A 25,258-nucleotide genomic window follows, 5' to 3' on the forward strand; every position below is an offset into this window, starting at 1 on the left:
AAATATAAGTAGCATTAGCATTGTTGTGCAAATGATGAGAATATCTACATTTCTAAAATAAAGTTTGTGGTTTATAAAAACATATTTGGTTCTAACTTTAGCCGTTTATACACTTTCATTTTCTATGGTCAATTTATTTATTTATTTATTTATTTAATTTATATGCCGCCCAATCCCAAAGGACTCAGGGCGGCGTACAAAATTAAAACAATCATCGAGAATAAAACAATAAAAATAATACAATCATACCGCAAGTCCGATCATGTCCCCCCCCCCGGGGAATCAGCCCCAGGCCTGCCGGAACAGGAGAGTTTTAATGGCTTTCTTAAAGGCCGGCAGGGTGGGAGTTGTTCGAACCTCGGGGGGAAGTTGATTCCACCAGGTTGGAGCCACCACAGAAAAGGCCCTTCCCCGAGGGCCCGCCAGCCGACATTGTCTGGCCGACGGGACCTGAAGGAGGCCCAATCTATAGGACCTCACCGGTCTCTGGGAACTGTGCAGCAGTATGCGGTCCTGTAAGTAACCTGGCCCTATGCCATGAAGGGCTTTAAAGGTGATAACCAACACCTTGAATTGCGTCCGGAGACCCACAGGAAGCTAGTGCAGCTCGCGGAGGATAGGTGACACATGGGCGTACCTTGGCGCGCCCACAATCGCTCTCGTGGCTGCATTCTGAACCAACTGCAGCCTCCGAACGCTCTTCAAGGGTAGCCCCATGTAGAGTGCATTACAGTAATCCAGTCTTGAGGTGACAAGGGCATGAGTGACTGTGAGTAAAGCCTCTCGGTCCAGATAAGGCTGCAACTGGTGCACCAGGCGAACCTGGGCAAAGGTCCCCCTGGCCACAGCCGATAGATGTTGTTCCAAATTTAAGCTGTGAGTCCAGGAGGACACCCAAGTTGCGTGCCTGCACTGAGGGAGGTAAATTTGCCCCCCCCCCAGGACTAATGATGGACCATCCAGTTGACCTTTGGGAGGCAAGACCCAAAGCCACTCGGTCTTGTCAGGGTTGAGTCTAAGCCTGTTCACCCCCATCCAGACCCTCATATCTTCCAGGCACCGGCACATCACATCGACTGCTTCACTGAAAGGACACGGGGTGGAGATATATAATTGGGTATCATCTGCGTATTGATGATACCTCACCCCGTGTTGCCGAATGATCTCACCCAGTGGTTTCATGTAGATGTTAAAAAGGAGGGAGGACAGGACCGAGCCCTGAGGCACCCCATGATCGAGGCGCCTAGGGGTCGATCTCTGTCCGCCCACCAACACCGACTGCGACCTGTCAGAGAGGTAGGAGGAGAACCACCGCAATACGGTGCCGCCACTCTTTGGCATAATTTCCACATATGATTTATGTATACTGCAGAAAGTCACTGTTTGCAGACATAACTACTGTTTAAAATAAAATAATCACATTTTTTACAAAATCCAAAAAAACAGAGAAAAGGGGAATATTCATAAAACTAAGTAATCAAAGCATAACTAAAAAGAAGTAAGACTTAAATAACAAGCAATCCTCATCAATTTTACAATTCTGTTTAAAAGAAAATGAAGGGAGTGTACGTTATTTAGACCTTTTTAAACCCTGCACTTAGTGATATATCAAGAAATGGTGGCCTCAGGACAGTCATGTGTTTGTTTGTTTGTCAGTCTCTCTGTCTATCATATATAAAAACTGTGCTTTTCCCTCACAGATTGTCATTCTTGATTATTAAAGTTCAAGAAAAAGAATAAAGAAAACCAGTTTCCAATTCTTATTTCAGCTCTTGAACAAAATTTGCAATTTAAACATTCATGATATGATTCAACAACCTGATATTTTCTGTAACCATTTTATTCTTCTACATAATTTATAAATTGAACAAAAGAAGTTATCATTTCAAAAGTTTGGTAGCCAATGATACAAAAATGCATTAATTAATAGTCATATTAATTTGAGTTGCCATTTATCTAGCTTTGTGCCTGAGACACCAAGGCTTAAGACATGGCAATTTTCAAGAGAACAACATTCCTAAATTCACAGAAAGAGATGACAGTTGAATATTGACTTGTATCCATTTGAATGAAACCATTACAACATACTGGTTCTCTTCTATAGTTTAAATGTACAATAATCTGATAATATAAACCTAAAAAACATTTATCATTTTTAGATAGTAAGTCATTCCATGTTTGAAAATAGAAAGCAAAAAAGTATATGATCTACAGAGTGGTTATATTCAAATATAATTTCCTAAATTTATATTCTGGGGAGAAATCATTTCATATAATAATCTGACATTTAGACCACTTCCAAAAGTTTTGGGGGTCCATGTTAATTTGGATTACATTCTGATTACATAGAAATTGATGACTCAACTATAAAATGAAAACTGATTCTCTGTACCATTCTTATTGCCACAACACATTTTTCAACTATGGAAAAATAAATTTTGGACCCCCATTATTCTGTGACTGAAAATGACATAAAGCTTGTATGGATGATTATGATAAAATATAACTATCCTTTATTAAAGCCCTTTGTAAATGTACTTTGCTTAAAATGTACAAGAAATAAAATGTGGTCCGGTTCATGATTGCAGCCCTGCTGGACACAGGGAGGCAAGCCTCATCTCAAACGTCCAGTTTTCTCTTGCTGGGGGACCCTGGAAATGGTCAAAAGTCACCCTGTAGCAAGTGACTTTTGTGTGTATATGTATACATACATACATATTACACACACATACACACACACACGGCATGAATGCAGCGTAACAAATTTGGGCCAGCCAGAAGAAGCAATGACAAGCTTCTTCAGAAAAGTATTGATAGGAAAGAACCCCGTTTGAGCAAGGAAAGAACCCCGTTTGATCATGGAAGGGCGGAAGCCCTTCTGTTTGATCTGGGGCAGCTCTTCAAACTGATAGGGAAAAGACCAGCCATAGCAATATGGCTCATCACTAAGCTGCTGACAGCCAAAATCAAATTTACTACCAAATTACATTTGAAAGTGAATTTCATTCCCTTACTATACATAATCTCCAACTGATCCAGCATTATATTATACCCCACCCAACTGCCCATATTGTCATATAGTCTTTAACATATTCATCTTGCATATTCATTTTCAATAATGCTCAGTACATCTTGACAATAGGAAACTCATCATTAATACACAATCATTACTACACAAACGAAATTCAAATTTAGTTTTTGTAAAACTCTTTCTAACAACTGGGAAAAAGGAAATCTTCCTTTTTTCAATTTTTCTCTTGTTTTGAATTTAAACTCTCTTCAGCTAGTGTGGCTATCATTTGTCTTCTATGAGATAATAATCAGTCTTGGTTTATATCTATCCCAAAGCTATCTACCTCTCTGTGTCTATTTGTACGTAAGTGCTTTTTGTTCAATCTTGACTCGTAGCTGATACATGGACAAGTCTGTGGCCTTTCCTATCAATACTTTTCTGAAGAAGCTTGTCATTGCTTCTTCTGGCTGGCCCAAATTTGTTACGCTGCATTCATGCCGTGTGTGTGTGTGTGTGTGTGTGTAATATGTATGTATGTATACATATACACACAAACACACACACACATATGTATTGTAATAAATTTGTGTGGGCAGAAGTTGTTCACAATATGGTAGAGAACATACAATGTCTCTGCAATTAACAGAAGAGCTACAATTACTTCTGCAGCATTGAAATTCCCTTTGGGGATTGCTATGGACAATAACATTTTTTTAAAAAAAACAGCTATAAAAGATGCTATTAATGTATCTTCAAACACCATAGCATCAGGAAATCCAGCTGACAAGCACAAATTTACTTTTTTGTGATTCCTTCCTTCCTTTCTTCATTCATCTTCCAAATATCAGTAAAGAGGGCAACCATTCTAATCTCGCTATTGTCAATGTGGAACACTATTAATAGCACAACAACTGCAAAAAAAGAACTGTCTGCAGTCAATACATTAGCAACCAGAATGATGCTGCTAATGCTATTGCTGCTACTACCTAAAGTAGGATGCAAGTTTGGACATACTAAATGTGAGACAAAGCATGTTCTTCTGACTGTTCCCAAATATTATGAGCCAGGAGATTACATCTATGGAGGCATTATTTATCAAACCGCCTTCTATATGAATCCATACTATTTCCACCAATATCCTTCTGGGCCCCCTTTGGGAAAAATGTTTGTATAAGGATTTATTTATTTTTTTCACTATAATGTGGAAGAGAATACCTCACCTGTAATGCTCCTTGACAAGTGGCTTCACTTTATCAAGGTGATTTAATATAGTAAACACCTTGGGTGAAGCATATCATTATGGTATAAAAAGTTCCTTTAGATCAAATCCTTCTCAGTCGATTATTGCAGAAGCCATCCACTCGTAAAAGGAGAATAGCAGGTTGCTTATATCTGGCTGAAAATATTATCTAAAGATCTTTTAGGTTTATTACTTGCATTATATTTTCAATCATCTTCTGTTTTTAACTCTTCTCTGCCTTATTATTTTTTTCTGAAAAACAATATTTGAAGCTTCTTAACAACTTAAGCATGGATTTTGCTGTAATTATCTTCACCTTGTACACTCTCCACTTCCAATACCATTTTGTTATAAAATTATTTCAAACTATATTAGCTCTATTGATTTCTCCCTTTCCATAATATGCTTAGCCTTAACATGCTTCATGCTATTTTCCAAACTCACTCCAATATTTGTATGAAGACATTCCTATAATATCTTTTAGGTCCTGAATATCTTTATAATGAATGACCATGAAAGAAATGAGGAAAGCATTTCAGGAAACTTAAAAACCTTTTTCAATACAAATCACATGCAATATTAAGAAATAAACAAATGTTGCTTCCTTTAAAAATTTCAAGGGTTATATATTTCAGGAAATTGAAAGACTCTTTCAATACAAATAGACCTGCAATCTTAAGAAGTAAACATATGTTGCTTCATTTAAAAGTTTCAAGGGTTATATATGATCCAAGGTTGAACATTTCCTTTTCAGTGTAGTGACTGAGAATTACCAGCACATCCTGGCTTTGATATTTGCTGTGAAAGAGATCAATGGGAATGCCCAAATGTTACCCAATGTTACCCTGGGATTCAATATTTATGACAGTCACCTGAATGCAAAGTGGACTTACCATGCAGCAATACAATTGATTTCTCCTAATAGCAAACTTTTGCCCAACTATAAGTGCATAATTCAAGACAATCTTTTTGCAATTATTGAGGGATTGATCTCAGACATCATGCATCAATTTCCAATTCTTATGAGTCTTTATAAAATTCCACAGGTAAGTTCCCTCTTTTCTCCTTTCACCTAAAGTGGTTGTTTTTGTATGCATGGGTTTATGTGTTTTTGCATTTATTAGGACTGGTCACAAAGCAGTTATTAGACTGGATCTGGCATTTTTATCTACTTATCCAGTCCTTCCCAAGTTCCTGGAATAGGCTGTTTTCTTTTTCAGGTATTAGTGTTATTGTGGCAGGGTGTAAGCCATTACAAATAAAGCTGTCTTTTGCAATTGACTGATAGTGATTCTGACAATACCAATTGTTCAATTAATGCTTCAGAGCGCCTTTACTATTGGTACAGCGCCTTTACTATTGGTACAATCTTTTCCTTTTTGGGCACAGTTGTTCTACTTCTGTTTGTGGGATTTTGTATTTTGTGATTTTCTCCAGTTCTTTCTCTTCTATTCTAGAAGAGATAATGTAACCTCCAGATTTTTTTGTCATCTTTATCAAGAATTGTTATGTTTTGGTTATTATGTGGCAGGTGCTTGTCTATTTGAATTCTACAGTCCTGGAGCAATTTTAACTTTTTCATTTTCTATCACTAGGTCTATCTTGTGGTCCCACCAGTTCTTACTTGAGAGTAAATAGTATTTCTTGAAGATATTCCAATGTCCTATTGGTGCTAATTTGTAATGCCATTGTTTGTAACCAATCTGCATGATCTTATAGCAGCTAATCAGCTAGTCCACTGTTTTCAGAGGCTGTATTAGATATCTGTTGCTGTCTTCTCAATTATGGATTTGTTCTTAATGCTTGGTCTTGTCCAGCCAGAATTAGCAGTTCTGATTCTTTTTTTAACTTTCCTGCTCTTAGATATTGTCAGTTCTTGTTCTCTGTTTTGTTTTCTCTTTGTTTCTCTATGTCTGTGTCACTCTTTCTGTGTACTGGCCAAATATTTCTTGGCATTGCCAAGTCTCTTTTTATTCTTTACTAGGTCTTTATTTTCTTATTAATAATTTTTAACTATGGGTATTGGTTTGACAATTGTTTTACTGTCTGACATCTCCTCCTCCTCCTCCTCCTCCTTCCAAAAAAAAAAAAAAATGAAATCCAGTTCTTTAGCTGGTATTGTCTTTCATACAGACTGAGTTCTGTCCTTGGCTAGTTCATACATCATTCAGTGGTACCTAATCTGATAATCATAGAAAGGAGACAATCAACTTTACATTCATTGAATTTAATCTTTGGGACATACATGTATACTCACACACATATGCATATATGTAAATATATAAAGAAATGTATAAATATATTTATAAGTTTCAAGAGTGAAACTTGACTCTTGGTGACTACATAGAACTGAATATGATGTCCTTTTCTGCAATACATGCAGTGGTTAATAATAATAATAGCAATAACAACAACAACAACAATAATAATAGTAATAATAATAAAGTTGTAAAGGAACTTGGAGGTCATCAAGTCCAACCCCCTGCTCAGGCAGGAAACCCTATACCAAGTCTCTTCTTAAAAACTTCCAGTGTTGGAGCATTCACCGCTTCTGGAGGCAGGTTGTTCCATTGGTTAATTGTTCTAACTGTCAAGAAGTTTCTCCTTAGTTCTAGGTTGCTTCTCTCCTTGATTGGGTTCCATCTGTTGCTTCTTGTCCTGCCCTCAGGTGCTTTGGAGAATAACTTGACTCCCTCTTCTTTGTGGCAGCCCCTGAGATATTGGAAAACTGCTATCGTGTCCCCCCTCATCCTTCTCTTAGTTAAACTAGACATATCAAATTCAAGCACCCGTTCCTTATATGTTTAAGCCTCCAGTCCCCTAATCATCTTTGTTGCTCTTCTCTGTACTCTTCCTAGAGTCTCAGCATCTTTTTTACACCGAGTGACCAAAACTGAATGCAGTATTCCAAGTGTGGCCTTACCAAGGCATTGTAAAATGGTATTAATACTTCATGTGATCTTGATTCTATCCCTCTGTTAATGCAGCCCAGCACTAAGTTGGCTTTTTTGGCAGCTGCAGCACACTGCTGGCTCATATTTAAGTGATTGTCCACTAGAACTCCGAGATCCCTCTCACAGTTACTACTATTGAGCAAGGTACCCCCTATACTATACCAGTATATTTGGTTTTTCTTGCCTAAATGTAGAGCCTTACTTTTTTCACCATTGAATTTCATTTTGTAAGATAGCGCCCAGTGTTCAAGTCTGTCCAGGTCCTCCTGTATCTTAAGCCTGTCTTCTGGAATGTTGGCTATTCCTACCAGCTTGGTGTCATCTGCAAATTTGATGAGTTCCCCATATATCCCCTCATCCAAATCATTGATGAAGATGTTGAAGAGCACTGGACCTAGAACAGAGCCCTGAGGCACCCCACTACACACTTCCCTCCATGTAGATTCCATTCCATTGAGGACCACACACTGAGTACGGCCGGTCAGCCAGCTACGAATCCATCAGGTGATGATGCTGTCTAACCCACTTTTTTCTATCTTATTGAGTAGTAGGTTGTGATCTACTTTATCAAATTCCTTACTGAAGTTCAAGTAAATTATATCCAAGTAAATTATATTCCTCTGATCCACTAATTTTATCACTTGGTCAAAAAATGCATTAAGATTTGTCTGGCATGATCTGTTTTTGACAAACCCATGTTGGCTTATGGGAGGAGGATTTTGTCTTACCTACCCAGTCAATTCCTATACTCTTCCCCTGCATTTTTTTGGTATTTTGTTTTAGAGAACTGACAGGTGTGCATTATTACTTTCTGAGATTGCATTACATTTATTATATGCTACACTAAATAAACTCTAAAATTCAATATCTTTCAATAGAAAGTTTTTTGGTATTTTCTGTTGTACAATTAATATTTATGCTATTTAAGTACTTATGACATATTAAAATTATTCTGCTGTACAATTCCATTATTTTTGTTTCTTGGCAGTTCATGTATGGATCTGCTAGAGTTGAAGCAGGGGATACCAATCTTCCTTCCTTCTACCAAATGGTTCCAAATGGAATTTATCAGTATAGAGGTATCCTCCACTTACTTCTACATTTCAGTTGGAGGTGGATTGGATTCTTGGTGGCAAATGGAATGAAATTAGACTGGTTCATAGAGATCCTGGTTCCTGAGTTTTCCAAAAAAGGCATTTGTTTTGCCTTCATAGAGTTGTTCAGCAGTTCATGTTATAATGCCAATACAGGATTTTTTTTCAACTGTGTAGTAGCATTTTATGAAAAAATAATAGATAATAAAATCAGTGTCTTGGTTTTTAATGGAGATACACGTTCCATGATCATTTTGAGATATTTACTAAATACTGATTATAAAGAATTATTTGGAAATCCAAAAGGGAAAGTATGGATTCTGACTGTTGGGATGGAGTTGAAATTCTTTACCAGTAAAAAAAACTGGGATTTGCAGGACTTCCATGGTGCAATATCATTTACAATTCATGCCAAAGAACTGAAAGGATTCAAACAACATATTCAAGGTCAAAAGATTTCTGCTGTAAAAGAAGATGGTTTTATCAAGGATTTCTGGAGTCATGCATTTGGATGTGCATTTCAGGATTCTAATCTGGGAGATGATAAGGAGAATATCTGTAGTGGAGAGGAGAAGTTAGAGAGCCTTCCTGAACATGTTTTTCCCAAAAGAGTAACAGGCCACAGCTATAGCATCTACAATGCTGTGTATGCTGTGGCTCATGCTCTGCAAGCCATGTATTCTTCCACATCTGAAAGAAAGTTTATAATGAGACAAAAAGGAAGGAAGCTTCATAATCCTGTGCTCTGGATGGTAATGGACTCAATAGTTGTCTAGTCCATGTATTGAGAGATTTTCCTCCAGGAAATAGAAGTGATGGCCACCTTCATAGCAATTACTGTGTATAAAATAAATGTGGGAGAAATTGTGATTAGTTTTGGTAACAGTATGTGTGGAAAGAATGAATTTATCATCTGCAAAAGAAATGTAAAATTAAATGGATAAATGAATTACTTTTCCCACACATTGAAGATATATCTATTGGAAATAATGATATAAAATATTAATAAATAATATCATGCTATCATTACATTTATTACATAAAGAACTAATTAAAGATTAGAAGGATAATAGGAATCCCATTAAGAGAAGTTTTGAATAAAGACCCTGGTACTAGAGTTTTCCAAAAACAAAAATTTGTTTTCCGTTCATAGAGTTGTTATAAGTTATAACACAATTATAAAAATAGAAATATGCTGAAGCAAACACTGAAAAGTCATGAATGAGTAGTATTAGTAGCAATCTTTAAAAGGTAGATTCAATTCATAAACAATGAAAAACCTCAAGCACTATGAAATGTGAAACTAAGATTGGTAGATAATATATTAAAAAACAACATAATAAATAATCTTTGAGTGATATGAATCCACTGTATATCACTCAAAGACGATTAACTATGTTGTTGTTTTTTACATTATCAACCAATGTGACTTCCTTTCAATAGTATCAAGCAGAATTGCATTAAATTGAGCAGAATTGTTTGGAGAAGAAGAAATCTTGAGTCTCTGAAATATTACATGACTGTTTTTCTTTGTTTTTCATTCATCTATCTATTTTTGGGAGGGAATTTAACATTCCTTATTATAAACCTGGTCATCAGAGCCTCAGTAATGTGATTCAGGAGGCTCTTATGTCTTGGTTCTGATTTAGGCCCAGGTTTAGTATGTACATCTACTCTGAATAATGTTTTTGACTGTTCTTCTCCTGTTGGAGCTGTTATAATTTGTTGTTATGCTGTAATTGTTTTAATTGAATATTGGATATGTTGTAAGACACCCAGAGTCTTTTGAAGAGAGCAGTTAGAGTAAATCTAATAAATAATGGACATACATAAAATCATGAAAAAGCCAACCACATTAATAATTGTACAGATATTATATGCAAACTTCCTAAAACTATTTTATTTTGTGATCTAGATATTCCATTTTATGAGATCTGTATCATTTAATAACAGTGCTGGTGAAAAGATTTTCTTTGATCAGAATAGGGAACTTGTTCAAGAACTGGACATCATCAACTGGGTTATATTTCCAAACCAATCATTCACTGGAATAGAAGTTGGAAAATTGGATCCTCAATCTCCTCCAGAGGAAGCATTCACCATTAATGAAGATGCAATGATATGGCACAGCTGGTTTAACCAGGTAGGAATTAACTGAAAATATTTTACATATTTTATATATTCATATTTCAGCAAGATGAATGACAAGGATTTGTCTCTGTCTATTTCTCCCTTTTTTGTTATCACTTTATTCAAGGGTTTCATTCAATACAGATGTAAAATTTTATGAATCTTGAAAAAAAAATCATTTATTAATTTAACAGATTTGTATAGCAACACATTTTATGTTAGAGTTTTACAGCTTTCTAGCGCAAAAATAAGCCCCCAAAATAAGCACACATTCAAAATGAGCAAGAGGCATAGTTTAGAAAAGCTTTATCTATAATATATATATAAATATGATACATACAGTTTTATTCAGCTCTGGGGAACATCAACAACTCTTAACTTGGAGATCAGAGAAAAATACAGAGAAGATTAAGACACGCCCAGACCTAGGTTGGATCAGATGCCTCACACAGCCAATACTATGTCTTAATCAAAAACAGTTCTCATTGGCTGGTTTGTTGCTATGCTATTCCAGTTCATAAAATTTCTTACACAGTGACATTTTATATAACACTCAATGCAATATAATATAAAATAAAAAATAATAAAAAATAGAAAGCATTAAAAAAAAACTCCTCAACATATCCACAACAAAGCACAGAAGCACATATATACCAGAACCATAAAGTTTCCCTACAGTTCATTTCATACCATCCCAAAACTTGTAGGAAAAGTCAGATCTTTACAGGTTTTTGGAAAGCCTGCCAGGGTGAAATTGGTTCCAAAAGGCAGAGGGTAGTATGAAGAATCTGCATTGCAGAAATCTCACTAGATGGCACTATTTAAGGGTCAAGACAGATCTTCCTGAATTAGTCACTGATTCAGTCAATGCACTTCTGACTTCCCCCCCCCCAAACTATTTTGTATCATTCTTAGTGGAAATATGACATAGGAAATATGAGGTAAATTATGGCTTGTTTCATTGGACAATGGAACCAAAATTCTCTCCTGTGGATTTAAGGTTCCTTTTAATGAGATCACATCATTAAGGAGTATCTTTTTTCAAGTGGGGAAAAAAAGGGAGAATAAAGCATTATTGGACATAGATTTTTTTATGTAAATAGAATAATATAATAAAATGGAATAATTAGAATAACAGAACAATGTGGAATAATTTCTGTACTATAAACTCTAGGATACCAAACCTGAAAATGAAGCATTTTACCTACAGTAAGTATTGTACAAAGTACATTTATCTTTGATTCATTTTCAAAGCATTCTGTTCTTCAAATTGTCTAGAAAAAAATTAGGTGAATACCATGATTCTTAAAAGTAGGGCTTACCTAGAAATCTCAGTTCCAGAGAGGTTTAAATCCTTTCTGCAGACCTTGGCATAATTTGATACAAGATTTCCACATCAAATTTGGCTAGATTAGAATTTCTGATGCAAACTAGACTCAAGCCTTTAATAGAACAGTTCACCATCTCACTGGACAATATTTATTAATAATAATAAATAATAAAATAAAAAGAACAACCCATCATATAGCCACCCATCTCAACAAGTGATCCAAGGCAGAGTATATCAAAAAAGAAAAAATAATGAAAAACAATTAAGAAGTACAAAAAAAATACACATGGCACCAAATAAAATTATTACTATGGATGTTAATACAGGCAGGAAACAGAACCCCAAATCTGGGCACACAACATTTTCATAGCATTTCAAAATGATCTTATACTTGAAGGGAAAATATTCTCAAGTGTAGGAACTACAGCAGAGTAGCCAGATTTCCTGGTTCTTGCATGATTTGGTCCTCTACTGTCCTCCTGACAGTGATGAAAATTGTATCACAGATTTTTAATGAATTAATATGAAATTAGATCCCATTTAATTAACTTCTTTTTTCTTCATTGCTGGACAGACATTGCCTCTTTCTCTCTGTAATGCCCATTGCCAACCTGGATCTAGAAAAAAAAGGAAAGAAGGGAGACCCTTCTGTTGCTATGATTGCATTGCATGCCCCAAAGGATCAATATCTCATTACAAAGGTGAGCATTGGCATATACAACTACTAAGGTGACCAACTTCTTTACAATGAAAAGGAGGACACAAATAAATTGAAGAAAAAAAATATCATAAATAAAAGAAACATTTTATTCACTGCAACAATAATACAGAATACACTATAATATGATAAATGCTTAATAAAAACGTTTGTAACAATAATATTTTATATTGTAATTATGCTTACATGCCGTGCCCCTGCTCACAGCTGCCCCGCCAGCACTGCTGCCCCACCGTGTAGAGCAGACCCCGTGGCTCCCAAAGCACCAGCTGCAACGGCTCCGACCCCAGGGGGGCAACCTGCTGTCGACACACCCCGCTGCAGCTGTCCCGACAGCACCACCACCCACCCTGCACAGCCCCATGTAGAGCAGGCCCCGCGGCTCCCACAGCACGGGGGGCAGCCGGCCACCACTGCCCCTCATACCCCCACCCACAGCAGCCCCGCCGCCCCTCCCCCTTGCACCCGCAGCCATTATTGCCCTAGCAAGGCGGAAGATCAAGAGAAAGTTACCGTGGCATTGCTGCTCCAGTCTCCTCCAGGTATCTTCGGGACTAACTAGGAGATGGTATAGTTGGGTAGCAGGGAGGGGCGCAAAGTTCCTGCCAATTCGCCTTCATTGCAGACAACTTACATGTGCAAAGTTGGCCAGCCAGGTGTTTTGGCACGCTCAGCAGCAATTACCATTGGCTTTCGAAAGCCAATAGGGAGAATAGCATAGCTCATGCAAAAGCTGAAAAAAAAAAACATCAAAAAAAGGTGCTGAACACCGTTCTGAGCATTCTATGAGAAAAAAAGCCCTGCAGATTAGTCTTCAAATATCGAAAAGGAGGACATGTAGGAGGACACTTTTCGAGGGAGGACAGAACTCACAAAAGGAGGACTGTCCTCCCTAAAGGAGGACGGTTGGTCACCTTACAACTAAAACAGTTTATTTTCAAAGCAAACATTTATGGAAGATATAGAGATAGGTCATACAATCCTTGCCTTGTTCATGTATTTAACTATCCTCTTCACTGCTAACCACTTATGTATCAGATTTGTGCTTTATAATATATTTGCATTGTGTCAAGAAAATAAAAAAAAAGAATGGAAGGCAGAAAGAGAGATCTAGCTTTCTGTTCTGTTTTAAAGTCACTTAAGATATTGTTGCCTCTCTCCATAACTCTTTATTTTATTCTCTTCCTTTTATTCTAATCTCTACAAATGAATTATTCACAAAATGTTAGTAAGGCAATTTACTCTACCCATCTTTCAGGTGGATATGCACAGATTTCAAATAGTAAACCAGATTTTGTCTCAATGCCTCCTTTAACTTCCTGCAGTGAATGTAATATAATTTTACTTCAAAATCTTTCTTTCATAGACATGGCTGACTGTGTTAAATGCCCTGATGATTGCTATGCTAATGAAGATAGGAATACCTGTATTCCCAAAAAGATAAGCTTCTTGTCTTATGAAGAACCTTTGGGTATCAGTTTAGGCACAAGTGCCATTTCATTTTCATTGGTAACAGTTATGATACTAGGAATATTTCTGAAGTATCACAATACTCCGATAGTGAAAGCCAACAATCGTGGCCTTTCCTACATGCTTCTTATTTCCCTTGTATTGTGCTTCCTTTGTGCATTGCTCTTTATTGGCCAACCAAAGAAGGCAACATGTTTTCTCCAGCAAATAGCCTTTGGCATCGTCTTCACATTGGCTGTTTCTTGTGTTCTAGCAAAAACCATCACTGTGGTTCTCATTTTCATGGCAACCCAACCAGGATCCAGGTTCAAAAAATGGGTAGGGAACAGCCTGGCTTGCTCAATTGTTCTTTCTTGCTCTTTTCTTCAAGTAAGCATCTCTCTGGTGTGGATGGCAACTTCTCCTCCTTTCCCAGATATGGACATGCATTCAATACCTGAAGTGATTGTTTTGAAGTGTAATGAGTCATCCCCAGTCATGTTTTATTGTGTCCTGAGCTACATGGGTTTCCTGGCAATAGTCAGTTTCATTGTGGCTTTCTTTGCCCATAAATTGCCAAGTAGTTTTAATGAAACCAAACTTATAACATTCAGTATGTTGGTATTTTGTAGTGTTTGGTTCACATTTGTCCCCACTTACTTGAGTACCCAAGGAAAATATATGGTAGCTGTGGAGATCTTCTGTATTTTATCTTCCAGTGCTGGATTGCTGGGTTGTCTCTTTTTCCCCAAATGCTACATTATTTTATTGCGACCTGAGCTGAATAGGAAACAATTATTAAGAAGAAAGTAGTAATGAACACTTTTTCCCTTTTTAAAGCATGTAGCACAGTAAACAACTTTTAAATAAGTAATACTCTAGGAATAGATTGCTGTGATGTGAAAAATATGAAATACATGTGGCTCAGCTTAGAGATGCCCTAACAAAATGGAAAATTAGCAAACAGGAAAAACATTAAAGTCACATGCCTCTTTAGCTACCCAGTACTTTTATATTGTTATTTATTTATTTGTATCCCACCTTTATTATTTTTACAAATAGCTCAAGGTTGTGGAACATATCCAATACACCTTCCTCCTCCTATTTTCCCCATAATAACAATTCTGTGAGGTGAGGTGGGTTGAGTGAGAGTAACTGGCCACCCAGCTACCTTTCATGGCTAAAGCAGGACTTGAACTCACAGTCTCTTCCTTCCTATCCCAGTACCTTAACCACAAGAGTAAACTGACTGTTACAGTTATAGTAAAAATGCTTTGGTTAGAAATTAGGCAAATGGACATTGCAGTAATTAATTGTGCTGGAATCTTTTCCTCTCAGATGGCAGCACTTGAATATAAGCAGGAAAATGGGAAATGATGGGTGAATTGGCTGCTTGTTTACATGTGCTCAGAAGAAAGGAAGACAGTTATAAGTGATCAGGAAGTAGCAAGACTTACAAAATCTGTACTTCCAAGATGCTCTGTTCTGTTTCCTGTTTTGCTTATTCCAGGTAATACTTCTACCCAGATGCCCAGGTAATAGCAATATTATCCTTCATTGCTACTCCTATCCTAGTAATCCCTTACTGAATACCAGATTAATTGAAATTGCAGGTTAAAGAATAAAAAAATGGCATCTGAATCTATTCCAAGTATCCTCGATCAACATGATTATCAAAGAGGGATTCCAAGATTATTGGAGCATTGTCAATTTTGACAGAAATTAATCTTCTGGCTTTCAGTTTATAGCTTTCAATTTCCATTGATCCTTGTGGTCAGAAGAAACTACTTTTCCTCTTGGATTTTTACTATGCTTGTCTGTGGAAAAAACCTACTAGAATGAAGTAGAAGTCATTTTGGCTAGTGCCTTTGTCCTCATCTTAACATTTGGCCTCATTTTGGTATTCTACATATATGTTGTAAGGATAAATTTAAGATAATTCAGTCTCTACCTGTTCCTCTCACCTCACTATTTATACAGACAACATATAGATAACTTAAAATTCATTTACGGTTCCTAGGTTTTTAGCTAATATAATTGTTTCTAAGATATTGAAATATTCACTCTAAAATTAGAAATAAAGCTAATAATGAAATATGGTTGAACAATTGACTTATATTGTGGGCACAATTAGGTCTAATAATGATGATCAATTTAGGGATGTTACACACTCTCTATATATGTCACAAAATTTCTCCACATTTATTTTGCAGAAAACTAGTAACAATGTTTTTCTCAAAAATTATTATGGATCATCGCACAGTCAGCCAGATGTTCAGACTGGATTTGGCATTTTGTCTACCTATCAAGTCCTTACCCAGGACCTGTCCATGACATGCACTATGTTAATAAGGCGTTGGCATTACTCAGTGACGCTACAGCTTATAGAATCGTAAGTGGGGACCCCATGATGACCCTTAAGAATCGCATTAACAAAAAGCTCAATGCCCTTAAACGTAGTAAGAGGATTAACGAAGACACTCTTACTAGGATACGCCCCAGTGATACGGTGGTAGCTAGGTTTTACGGGCTTCCCAAAGTCCACAAGGAGGGTGTTCCGCTTCGACCCATTGTGTCATTTAGGAACACCCCAATGTCAGGCTTGGCCAAATGGCTAAGTCAACATATTGGCCATTTGGTCAATGATAGTTATACCACTGTTAGGTCTGCGGAGGATTTCCTGGACAAAATCAGGAACCTGAGGATAGAGGATGATGAGGTGATGGTGTCTTTTGACGTAGTCTCCCTCTTCACCTCTATCCCACAGGATCTAGCTGTCAGGACAATCAAGGACCTACTCCATCTCAGGGGATTAGGACAGCACCAGGACTCCCTCCGCCCTGACGACCTTGTGGACCTTTTGGGAATGTGCTTGAAAACCTATTTTACATTTCAGGGTGTTACCTATGAGCAGGTTAAGGGTACCCCCATGGGATCCCCAATTTCGAGCGTTATAGCTGAGGCTGTTTTGCAGCAGTTAGAGCATGTAGCAATGGCCCAGTACCATCCCAAGTTCTGGGCCTGCTATGTGGACGACACTTTTGTCGTCATTAAGAGGAGTCGGAAAGCTGACTTTGTGGGCACACTTAATTCAATGTGTGTGGATATACAGTTTACGGAGAAAGAAGAACGCCAGGGCAGGTTGGCATTCTTGGATGTTTTAATCCACCGCCAGCCTGATGGGACCCTGAGGACCAAGGTCTACCATAAACCCACACACACTGATAGGGTTTTACATTATTACAGCAATCACCCAGTGGCCCACAAAGTTAGCTGTATTAGGACACTCTTTAAGAGAGTGGACTCCCACTGCAATACAGCCAAAGCCAGAGCAGAAGAAAGGCAACACCTCTTCCTCATCTGCAGGCAGAACGGGTATCCCACCAGATTTATTAAGCTCTGCCCAGACCTCCCAACGGCTCGCAGATGGAGGTCTTACCATTTCAGATGACACGTGTCACCCTCGCTTATGTCAATAATGTCTCGGAAGCCACAGCTAGGCTGTTGGCACCCTATAATGTCAGGGTGGCACACAAGCCTAGCTGGACATTATGCTCTTGTGTCATGAGACTCAAGGATCCGCTCCCCACAATGGAGAAATCTGGGGTGGTGTACAAAATTGATTGCAATAACTGCCCCAGCAGCTACGTGGGTGAGACCTCTAAGAGGGTTAGAACCAGGATCCAAGAGCACAAGCTGGCTATAAGGAGGGGGGAGCAATACTCCCAAATGCTTACACAGATGATAGAGTCTGGCCATAGCTTTGATTTTGAGGGGGTGAAGGTGGTAGCAAATGACACCATGAAGAGTGGCAGGCTATTGAAGGAAGCCTGGCTCTCGTGTGAAGGATCCATCAACCGCCATATTGACCTACACCCTGCGCATTTAGCGTTAAGAGCATGGGAAATCCGTATCCGATCACCATGGGGCAGACGCCCCAAAAATTGCAGTCCCATTCCCTCACCTCAGAAAATTGACACCCGTGAGAATAACAACCAACGTCCAGAGACCCTTTTGACCCCAAGGATGATGATGCACCCTCCGGGTATGAGACAACCCAACAACCCTAGAGACCTCACCCCCACCGACTTTGACACTTCCCCCACTTGTATAGAACCCCCTGTTACTATGGACTTCCTCACCCACCCATCTGCAATACACTCACACCCATATAGAACAGTGGAACTTCCCCAAGACAAAAGGACGACGATGTGCAGATCAAATCCCCTGCCCTATTCACTGCGTTTGAGGAAAGCCATGCCCCATGCGGTCGCATGGGAGGAGAGCGCCTGTGAGTCCTTTGCCCCAGGAGCAATCGCACGCCCTCGGACAGCGGCGCATCGGACGACGCAAGAAGAGAGGACGGCTATTAGATTGGATTCCACACTGAAACCAATGGGGGTGAAGGACGTAAGGTACCAGCTGGATCGGACACCGAAACGACCACCCCGTGGAGTGCCTGCCATCCCGCTGTGCAGGAGCCACGGACTAGTCCTCCGTATGGAATAAGAACTATTATGGGAAAGAAGGAGTTTCATGCTGTTAAGGGTTGCAGCAAGGGGGCTGTTAGAAAGATCAAGTGTGAAGGGAAGTCAGATAATGCGAGTGTTTGCAGGATCTCTGCAACAGGGAAGTCAGATAATGCGAGTGTTTGCAGGATGTCTGTAACAGAACCTCGGAGCAGAGAGCAAGAACATGACATTGATGGATGCCGAAAGGGTGTAGGGGAGAGGAAATCCAGCTGTGCAGAAGGTCCCAAGGGAGTGAAAGAGCGGGGGAAGCAGCTTAATGATGATGATTACATACTGGATTGGGGAAAGATCAAATGCCCCCTTGAATTACAGAGGCGAAGAGGTGGGAAAATGAAAGCTAGTGCGCATGTGGATGGGGGGAATTTAGACAAATTGGATGATTGTCTAATGATTGATATAGGCACAACGATTGGCTGGTTAGGACCTGTTACACGATCCAGGAGCCGGGCGCAGATGCTGGCCTGATTATAAATGTCTCTCCCATTGATTCTTTTGTACCCTGATGATGTTGGCAGGAGCCAACGAAAGCTAGGTCTGCTTTTTAAAAACTTTTAAATGTTTTATATTTAAACTTTTAGCATTTGATAAAACTTTTAATGTTTTACTTCTTCCTGATGCTCACATTTTATTTTTCAATATATATATATATATATATATATATATATATATATATATATATATATATATAAAATGGAGATATCTCAAAATATTCAATGGACCAAAAAAATTCAAGATGACTACCATGATCATAGAATCGCAATCATGCCACTTATATATGTGTTATAAGTACATATGTTAAAGTGGGTAGGACTTCAGTGTAGACACCCCTACTAAGCTAATGATCAAATTGCCATTTTTTCAACTCTTTGATGTAAATACATTTTATTTTCATTTGGTCTCAACTAAAACCCAAGAGATCTACAACTTCTTAGGGATTTTACTGTAAATAAATTTACCTGGGGAGTAAAAAGAAGACAAGACAACTTTTTTTCAAAAATATAATTGTCTCTAATTCAGCAGATCAGGCTATACATGTTAGGATAACCGCTTACTTGTATTATGTTTGTGATTCATGTTTTACCAATTCTCAATATAAAAATGAAGCAATTTGGTACTAGATCCAATGATGTTTTTTGAGGTGAGTTTGTTAGCTTTTTGTTTTCAGTGATCAAAATATAGAATATAATTTTGTCTCTGACTGTAAATCATAGAATCATAGAGCTTGGAGGTCTTCTAGTCCAACCTCTTGCCCAGGACAGAAGTCCTTATTTTATCCTGGACAAATGGTTGTCAAAAATTTCCTTGAAAACCTCCAGCAATGGAGCACCCACAACTTTGGGAGACAAGCTCTTCCATTGACTAATTGTTCTCACTGTCAAAAAAATTCTCCTTAGTTCAGGTTGGATCTTCCTCTGATGAGCTTCCATCTGTTGCTTCTTGTCCTGCTCTCAACTGCTTTAGACAATAAATTGACTCCCTCTTTCCTGTGACAGGTATTCGAGTATTAGAAGTCAGCTATCATGTCTTCCAATACTTGAAGAGTCATAAATATAAATATAATAATAATATTATAAAAATATAAATAAATAAATAATATTTTATTTAATTCATTTTATCATTTTATTTACCCCTTCTAACTCAAGTTTGAAATCCTAAGTGAATTAAAGATGAACTGGTAAATACAATTTATTTAAATGTTATATTTTCAACATACACAACTAGGTATAGGTATATCCAAGTATGAATATAGTACAGCAAAACTTTAACTACTAACTTTGCTATTCTTTATTTACTTAGTTGAAAAGAAGCCATGTGCATAATATATCTGAATTGAAACATTAGTTCTTTCAGATGGATTCATAAGAACATTCATTAGTAGCCATCTAAACTCATTGTTTTACATAAACAGTATTTCCAATTTTGAGAAATAAGACAACATATGAGAAGAAGATAGCCAAATAATTCAACAAATCTAATGTGAAAGGAATTTCTCCACCTGATAAACAATATACATATTTTCTATGCTTTTATTCTGAAAGCATAATCATAATTATCCTTCTGAGCAGGATAAGCATTTCAAATTAAATTCATTGGATATACTACATCTACCAATAGGAGTTTATTAATGGAAGGAAGATGGTTTATAAATTTAATCAATGGAAATATAGTTTAGGAAAAAGCTTCATATATTCCATCTAACATCATGAAACCGATGCAGATATCATAGACTTTTCCCAATTACCCTTGAAAGAAGAACTCTAAAGAACTCTTGTTTGAACAGTTGTTTAAAACTAAACCTTGAACTATAGCCTTCTTTTCTTTAAAAAATGCTATTTCTGGATATTTAAAGATGTACAATATACACTCAAGCATTAACATCAACATCTGTCATGTGAAACTTCACGTCATGCAAACGGATGACACAAGTCTAAGTAGATAGAAGAAATGGCTTTCCCACAGCAATTTCAATTTTGCATTTTTATTGCATTCCAGGTGAATTATATTTTCTTATATGTATTTACATAGTTGTCTAATTAAGATTATTATAGGCTATATCAGGTAAATACATATCATAGAACTAATATTTGTAGTGCAAGATATACCTTAATACCAAATAAATCAATGGGATATTGGTCCATCTGGAGTTTTAATGCTCAAAAAATAGAATACTTTGGAAAAATAGCAGCTATCAATAGAAGGTATACTTTACACAATATAGTTTGTACATTTCCAAAGAATTCCTTCTTTACTCAGTTCACATTACCAAACAAATGTAAATATTAGAAGGAAAGGGGAAAAACCCCTAAGTCTTAAATGTTTTTGCTAATTTATCAATTGGGATATTAAAACTATAAATGCAGTTGCTGTATCTCTTTCTACATTTTGCAGATGCTGTCCTCTACAGAACCTCAGAACCAAAGCATAACTACATTTCTTATTTTAGGCTTCCCTAATACGAGGAAGGTAGAAATTGCTCTCTTTTTTGTCTTTCTCACTATGTACCTCCTTACTGTGACTGGTAATATCATCATCATCATAACTGTTAATACAGATAACCATCTTCAAACCCCTATGTACTTCTTTTTAGGAAATCTATCTTTACTGGATATAGGGTATACTTCCTCCACTGTTCCTAATTTGCTTTCCATATTATTGAGGAATGTGCATACAATTTCCTTGGTAGGCTGCATTTCACAGTCTTATTTTTTCTTTTTCCTTGGGTCAGCTGAATGTTTCCTCCTTGCAGTAATGGCCTATGATCGGTACATAGCCATATGCTACCTACTCAGATATCCAACAATCATGAACAGAAGAATATGTGTTATTTTTGTGATTATTTGCTGGATAAGTGGTCGCCTGTCTCCTTTGGTAGCTGCTCTTATGTTAATAAACTTACCATTTTGTGGACCAAAGGTAATTAATCATTTCTTTTGTGATATTCCACCATTATTGAAATTGGCTTGCATAGATACATCACAGATACAGCAGATTGTTTTTCTGCTTTCAGCAATGGTGATTCTGAGTACTTTTCTCTGCACCATTATTTCTTATATTTATATTGGTATAACTATATTGAAAATACCATCTTCACATGGTCGTCACAAGGCTTTCTCCACTTGTGCCTCTCATCTGACTGTTGTTTCATTATATTATGGAACTGTTATTTTTATGTATGTAAGTCCAACCACCCGTTCATCCTTTGATCTGAACAAAGTAATAGCTGTGATATACAGTGTGGTTACTCCAATGCTCAACCCAATGATTTACACACTGAGGAACCAAGATATGAAAACAGCCTTGACAAGAATAATCTTCAGAATAAGGATCAGGAAGAAAGAACTTGATTTATCCAAGGAATTCCATCTATAAGCACATCTTGTTGGAAGTAAAAAAATGATTTGGTCTTTAATCTAAAGGTTATCAAATGATTTATTTCTAAACTATTGTGCATATTATTATTTTATTTTGTCTGAAAATATGTTTGCCTTCAAATTCTTTTTATATATGTTGATTTTTTTGTCTGGAAAATTTGTTGTGATATCCAAGAATAGGGTAAACTGATTCAAAATTATATTACCGTTTTTTCTGGTGTATAAGAAAACTTTTTAAAGTGTTGAAATAGGCACCGAAGTCGGGAGTTGTCTTATACGCCGAGTCATCTTATACACTGGAAATTACGGTAGTTTCCGGCATATAAGATGATTTTCTAGGCAGGCAACTCGGCACCGAAGTCGGGGGTCATCTTATACGCCGGGTCACCTTATACGGCAGAAAATATGGTACTTAGGTCATGAGATTAGAAAAATAGAAAAAATATATATTCAGAGACCACTTCAGAAATTGGCTAATTTGATTAAAGCGTCACTTTAAAGTTTTTAGAGAGTTTTAAATATTTCAAAACTCCCGAAAAACATCATAAGTTTTATTTGTGAAATATGTTTTCTCTAAAATGAGCTACACCAGAGAATACTTATGATAACCAGTTTAAAAGGAAAAGAGTTCAGTACTACCTGAGGTGTTAATTTTCAATCATAGAGACAGAAAAATATATAGATGTTTTTACCATGGATGAGAACCATGTGACCATCCCAATAAGGCTAAATTGAATGCATAATGTTCAAGATGTTTGCTGTATAAATAATGCCTACATGGTTGGCTCAAGTTAGCACATGAAAACATATAAAAATATAGTTTTAAGGACCACATTTGAAGGGGTTTTAGAGTTATTGGCTAACATTCTAATTGGTTCTATGATAAAAAATTTAGGAAGATAACATAACAATTCTTCTTCCTGATTTAGGTGCAGACAGTTTGCTGATTTAGGTGCAGAATGTCAAGGTCCTCAAATAAATAATTTTAGTTTCTAGAATGACAATATAATGACAATATAAGAAACAGGGATATTGTATCTTGAAAAATAGATCTTGTTCTCTTGACAATCAAACATTTTTGATAATGCTATCCACTATACAATCTGGGCAACTGCCTAGATCAACATTTTATTTCAACAGCTCAATCTTCATTTTACAGAGTCATTGCTTTGTAGGACTACTCAACTCTGCCCTATCAAATAATGCTGGTTAAAATGAAGGAACTGAATTTTTTTGCAGTCTTTAGGGGAATGTAAAGGATACTGCAATGTAATATTAATAAAAAGAAAGACACCAAATGCAAAATAATAATAATAATAATAATAATAATAATGATGATGATGATGATGATGATGATAATAGTAATATATCATTTGCCTGTAAGCAAGAACTGGTGGGATCATAAAATAGAGAAAGTCATAGAAAATAATAAAATTAAACTGCTCTGAGACTTCAGAATTCAAATAGACAATCACCTGCAACATAACACCCCAGACTTAACAATTGTCGATAAAAAAGACAAAAAAGTCTGGATAGTGGACGTGGCAGTGCCTAGAGACAGCAGAATAGACGAGAAAGAACTGGAGAAGATAACAAAATACAGAGACCTACAAATAGAAATAGAAAGATTGGCAAAAGCAAGCAAGGGTAGTACCAATAGTAATAGGCTCCTTGGGTGCAATCCCAAAACAGCTGGAGCACCACTTGAACACCATTGGCATTGACAAATTCACTATTAGTCAATTGCAAAAGGCGGCCTTACTAGGAACTGCTTCCATCCTGCGACGATATCTGTAATACCATCAAACATCCACATCTGCCTATCCCAGGTCCTGGGTAAGGACTCGATAGGTAGACAAAATGCCAAATCCAGTCTGAACATCTGGCTGACTGTGCGATGATCCAATAATAATAATAATAATAATAATAATAATAATAATAATAATAATAATAACACTACCTTGATGTGGTTGTGGGGCTTGTGTACTCTGAGGAAGATGAGAGCTATGCTAGAGGTTCAACCATACTGGACAGGTCTCATCAGAGGAGTCAGACAAAGAGTGTCTCTCCCATAAAAAATATGGTGAGATGTAAATTTCAGAATGCCATACTGGCTCGGAGGTCGCCCTGGTTAACAAGGTCCGCGCTAGATATTGGAGTTCCTGGATATCTGGTGAAAAATGGGTTACAGGACTCAGGACTGTTGGCTGAGCAACCAGGGCCAGCAGCTGCAGAACTACTGGAAGAAAAGGTGTTTACCCGTCGCAGATACACAGTGATGGAAAACAAAGAAATAATGATCTGTTACTACAGATCAAGTCCAACAAGAAGAGGATATCTAAAACGAATGCACCAGTTCTGGAAAGAACAACATCCAGAATCAGAAATAACAGAACAGAGACTAGCAGATCAACGCCGATTTATAACACGAAATAAAGTATTCACAGAAACAGAATTGGACGAACTGCAAAGGTTTACCCAGGGCAAAGAAATCAAAGCCTTACCAGAAGTAATTCAGAATGTAGAGGCAAACCAGGGGGAGTTGGCAGTGAAGGAATCCAGCAGAGATATACAACTGTTCTCATTTGGAAACCAGGCACCTCTTCCTCAGGAAGAACAAAACCCTCTAACTAAAGAAATAAAAGAATTGAAACAAAGAATAACTGAGCATCTAGAACAGCACAAAAACAACAGAATAAGGCTGCCTGCATTGAAGCTTGTTCCAAAGAAACAGCTAGCACAAGCATTAAAAGATGCAAATACTGCAATATCAAGTATAAGCACCAATTCACTGCAAGAAACAAACCAACTAATGTACAGCACAGCTGCAGTTATAACTGAATACCTGGGATGCAAAATCAACAAAGAAGAAAAACAAACAAACAGTGCACCACAAAAATGGAAGGTTAGACTAGAAAATAAGATC

At 37.2% G+C, this 25,258-nt stretch overlaps 2 protein-coding genes across 2 annotated transcripts; both read left to right on the plus strand.

The window, feature by feature from the left end:
* The first annotated feature begins 3,968 nt into the window (after window positions 1–3,968).
* Window positions 3,969–14,741, plus strand: LOC120319968 (vomeronasal type-2 receptor 26-like). The gene is made up of 6 exons (XM_039369366.1): window positions 3,969–4,177; window positions 5,008–5,299; window positions 8,196–9,053; window positions 10,217–10,444; window positions 12,336–12,462; window positions 13,846–14,741. The coding sequence occupies exons 1-6, from the start codon at window positions 3,969–3,971 to the stop codon at window positions 14,739–14,741; spliced, it is 2,610 nt and encodes an 869-aa protein (XP_039225300.1).
* A 1,434-nt stretch (window positions 14,742–16,175) lies between these two features.
* LOC120319969 (olfactory receptor 6M1-like) lies at window positions 16,176–22,330 on the plus strand. The gene is made up of 2 exons (XM_039369367.1): window positions 16,176–16,190; window positions 21,374–22,330. The coding sequence occupies exons 1-2, from the start codon at window positions 16,176–16,178 to the stop codon at window positions 22,328–22,330; spliced, it is 972 nt and encodes a 323-aa protein (XP_039225301.1).
* The last annotated feature ends 2,928 nt before the right edge of the window (window positions 22,331–25,258 follow it).

Source organism: Crotalus tigris, unplaced genomic scaffold (assembly GCF_016545835.1).
Source record: "Crotalus tigris isolate CLP2741 ecotype Arizona unplaced genomic scaffold, ASM1654583v1 scf7180000021055.717220, whole genome shotgun sequence".
NCBI classification, from domain to species: Eukaryota; Metazoa; Chordata; class Lepidosauria; order Squamata; family Viperidae; genus Crotalus; species Crotalus tigris.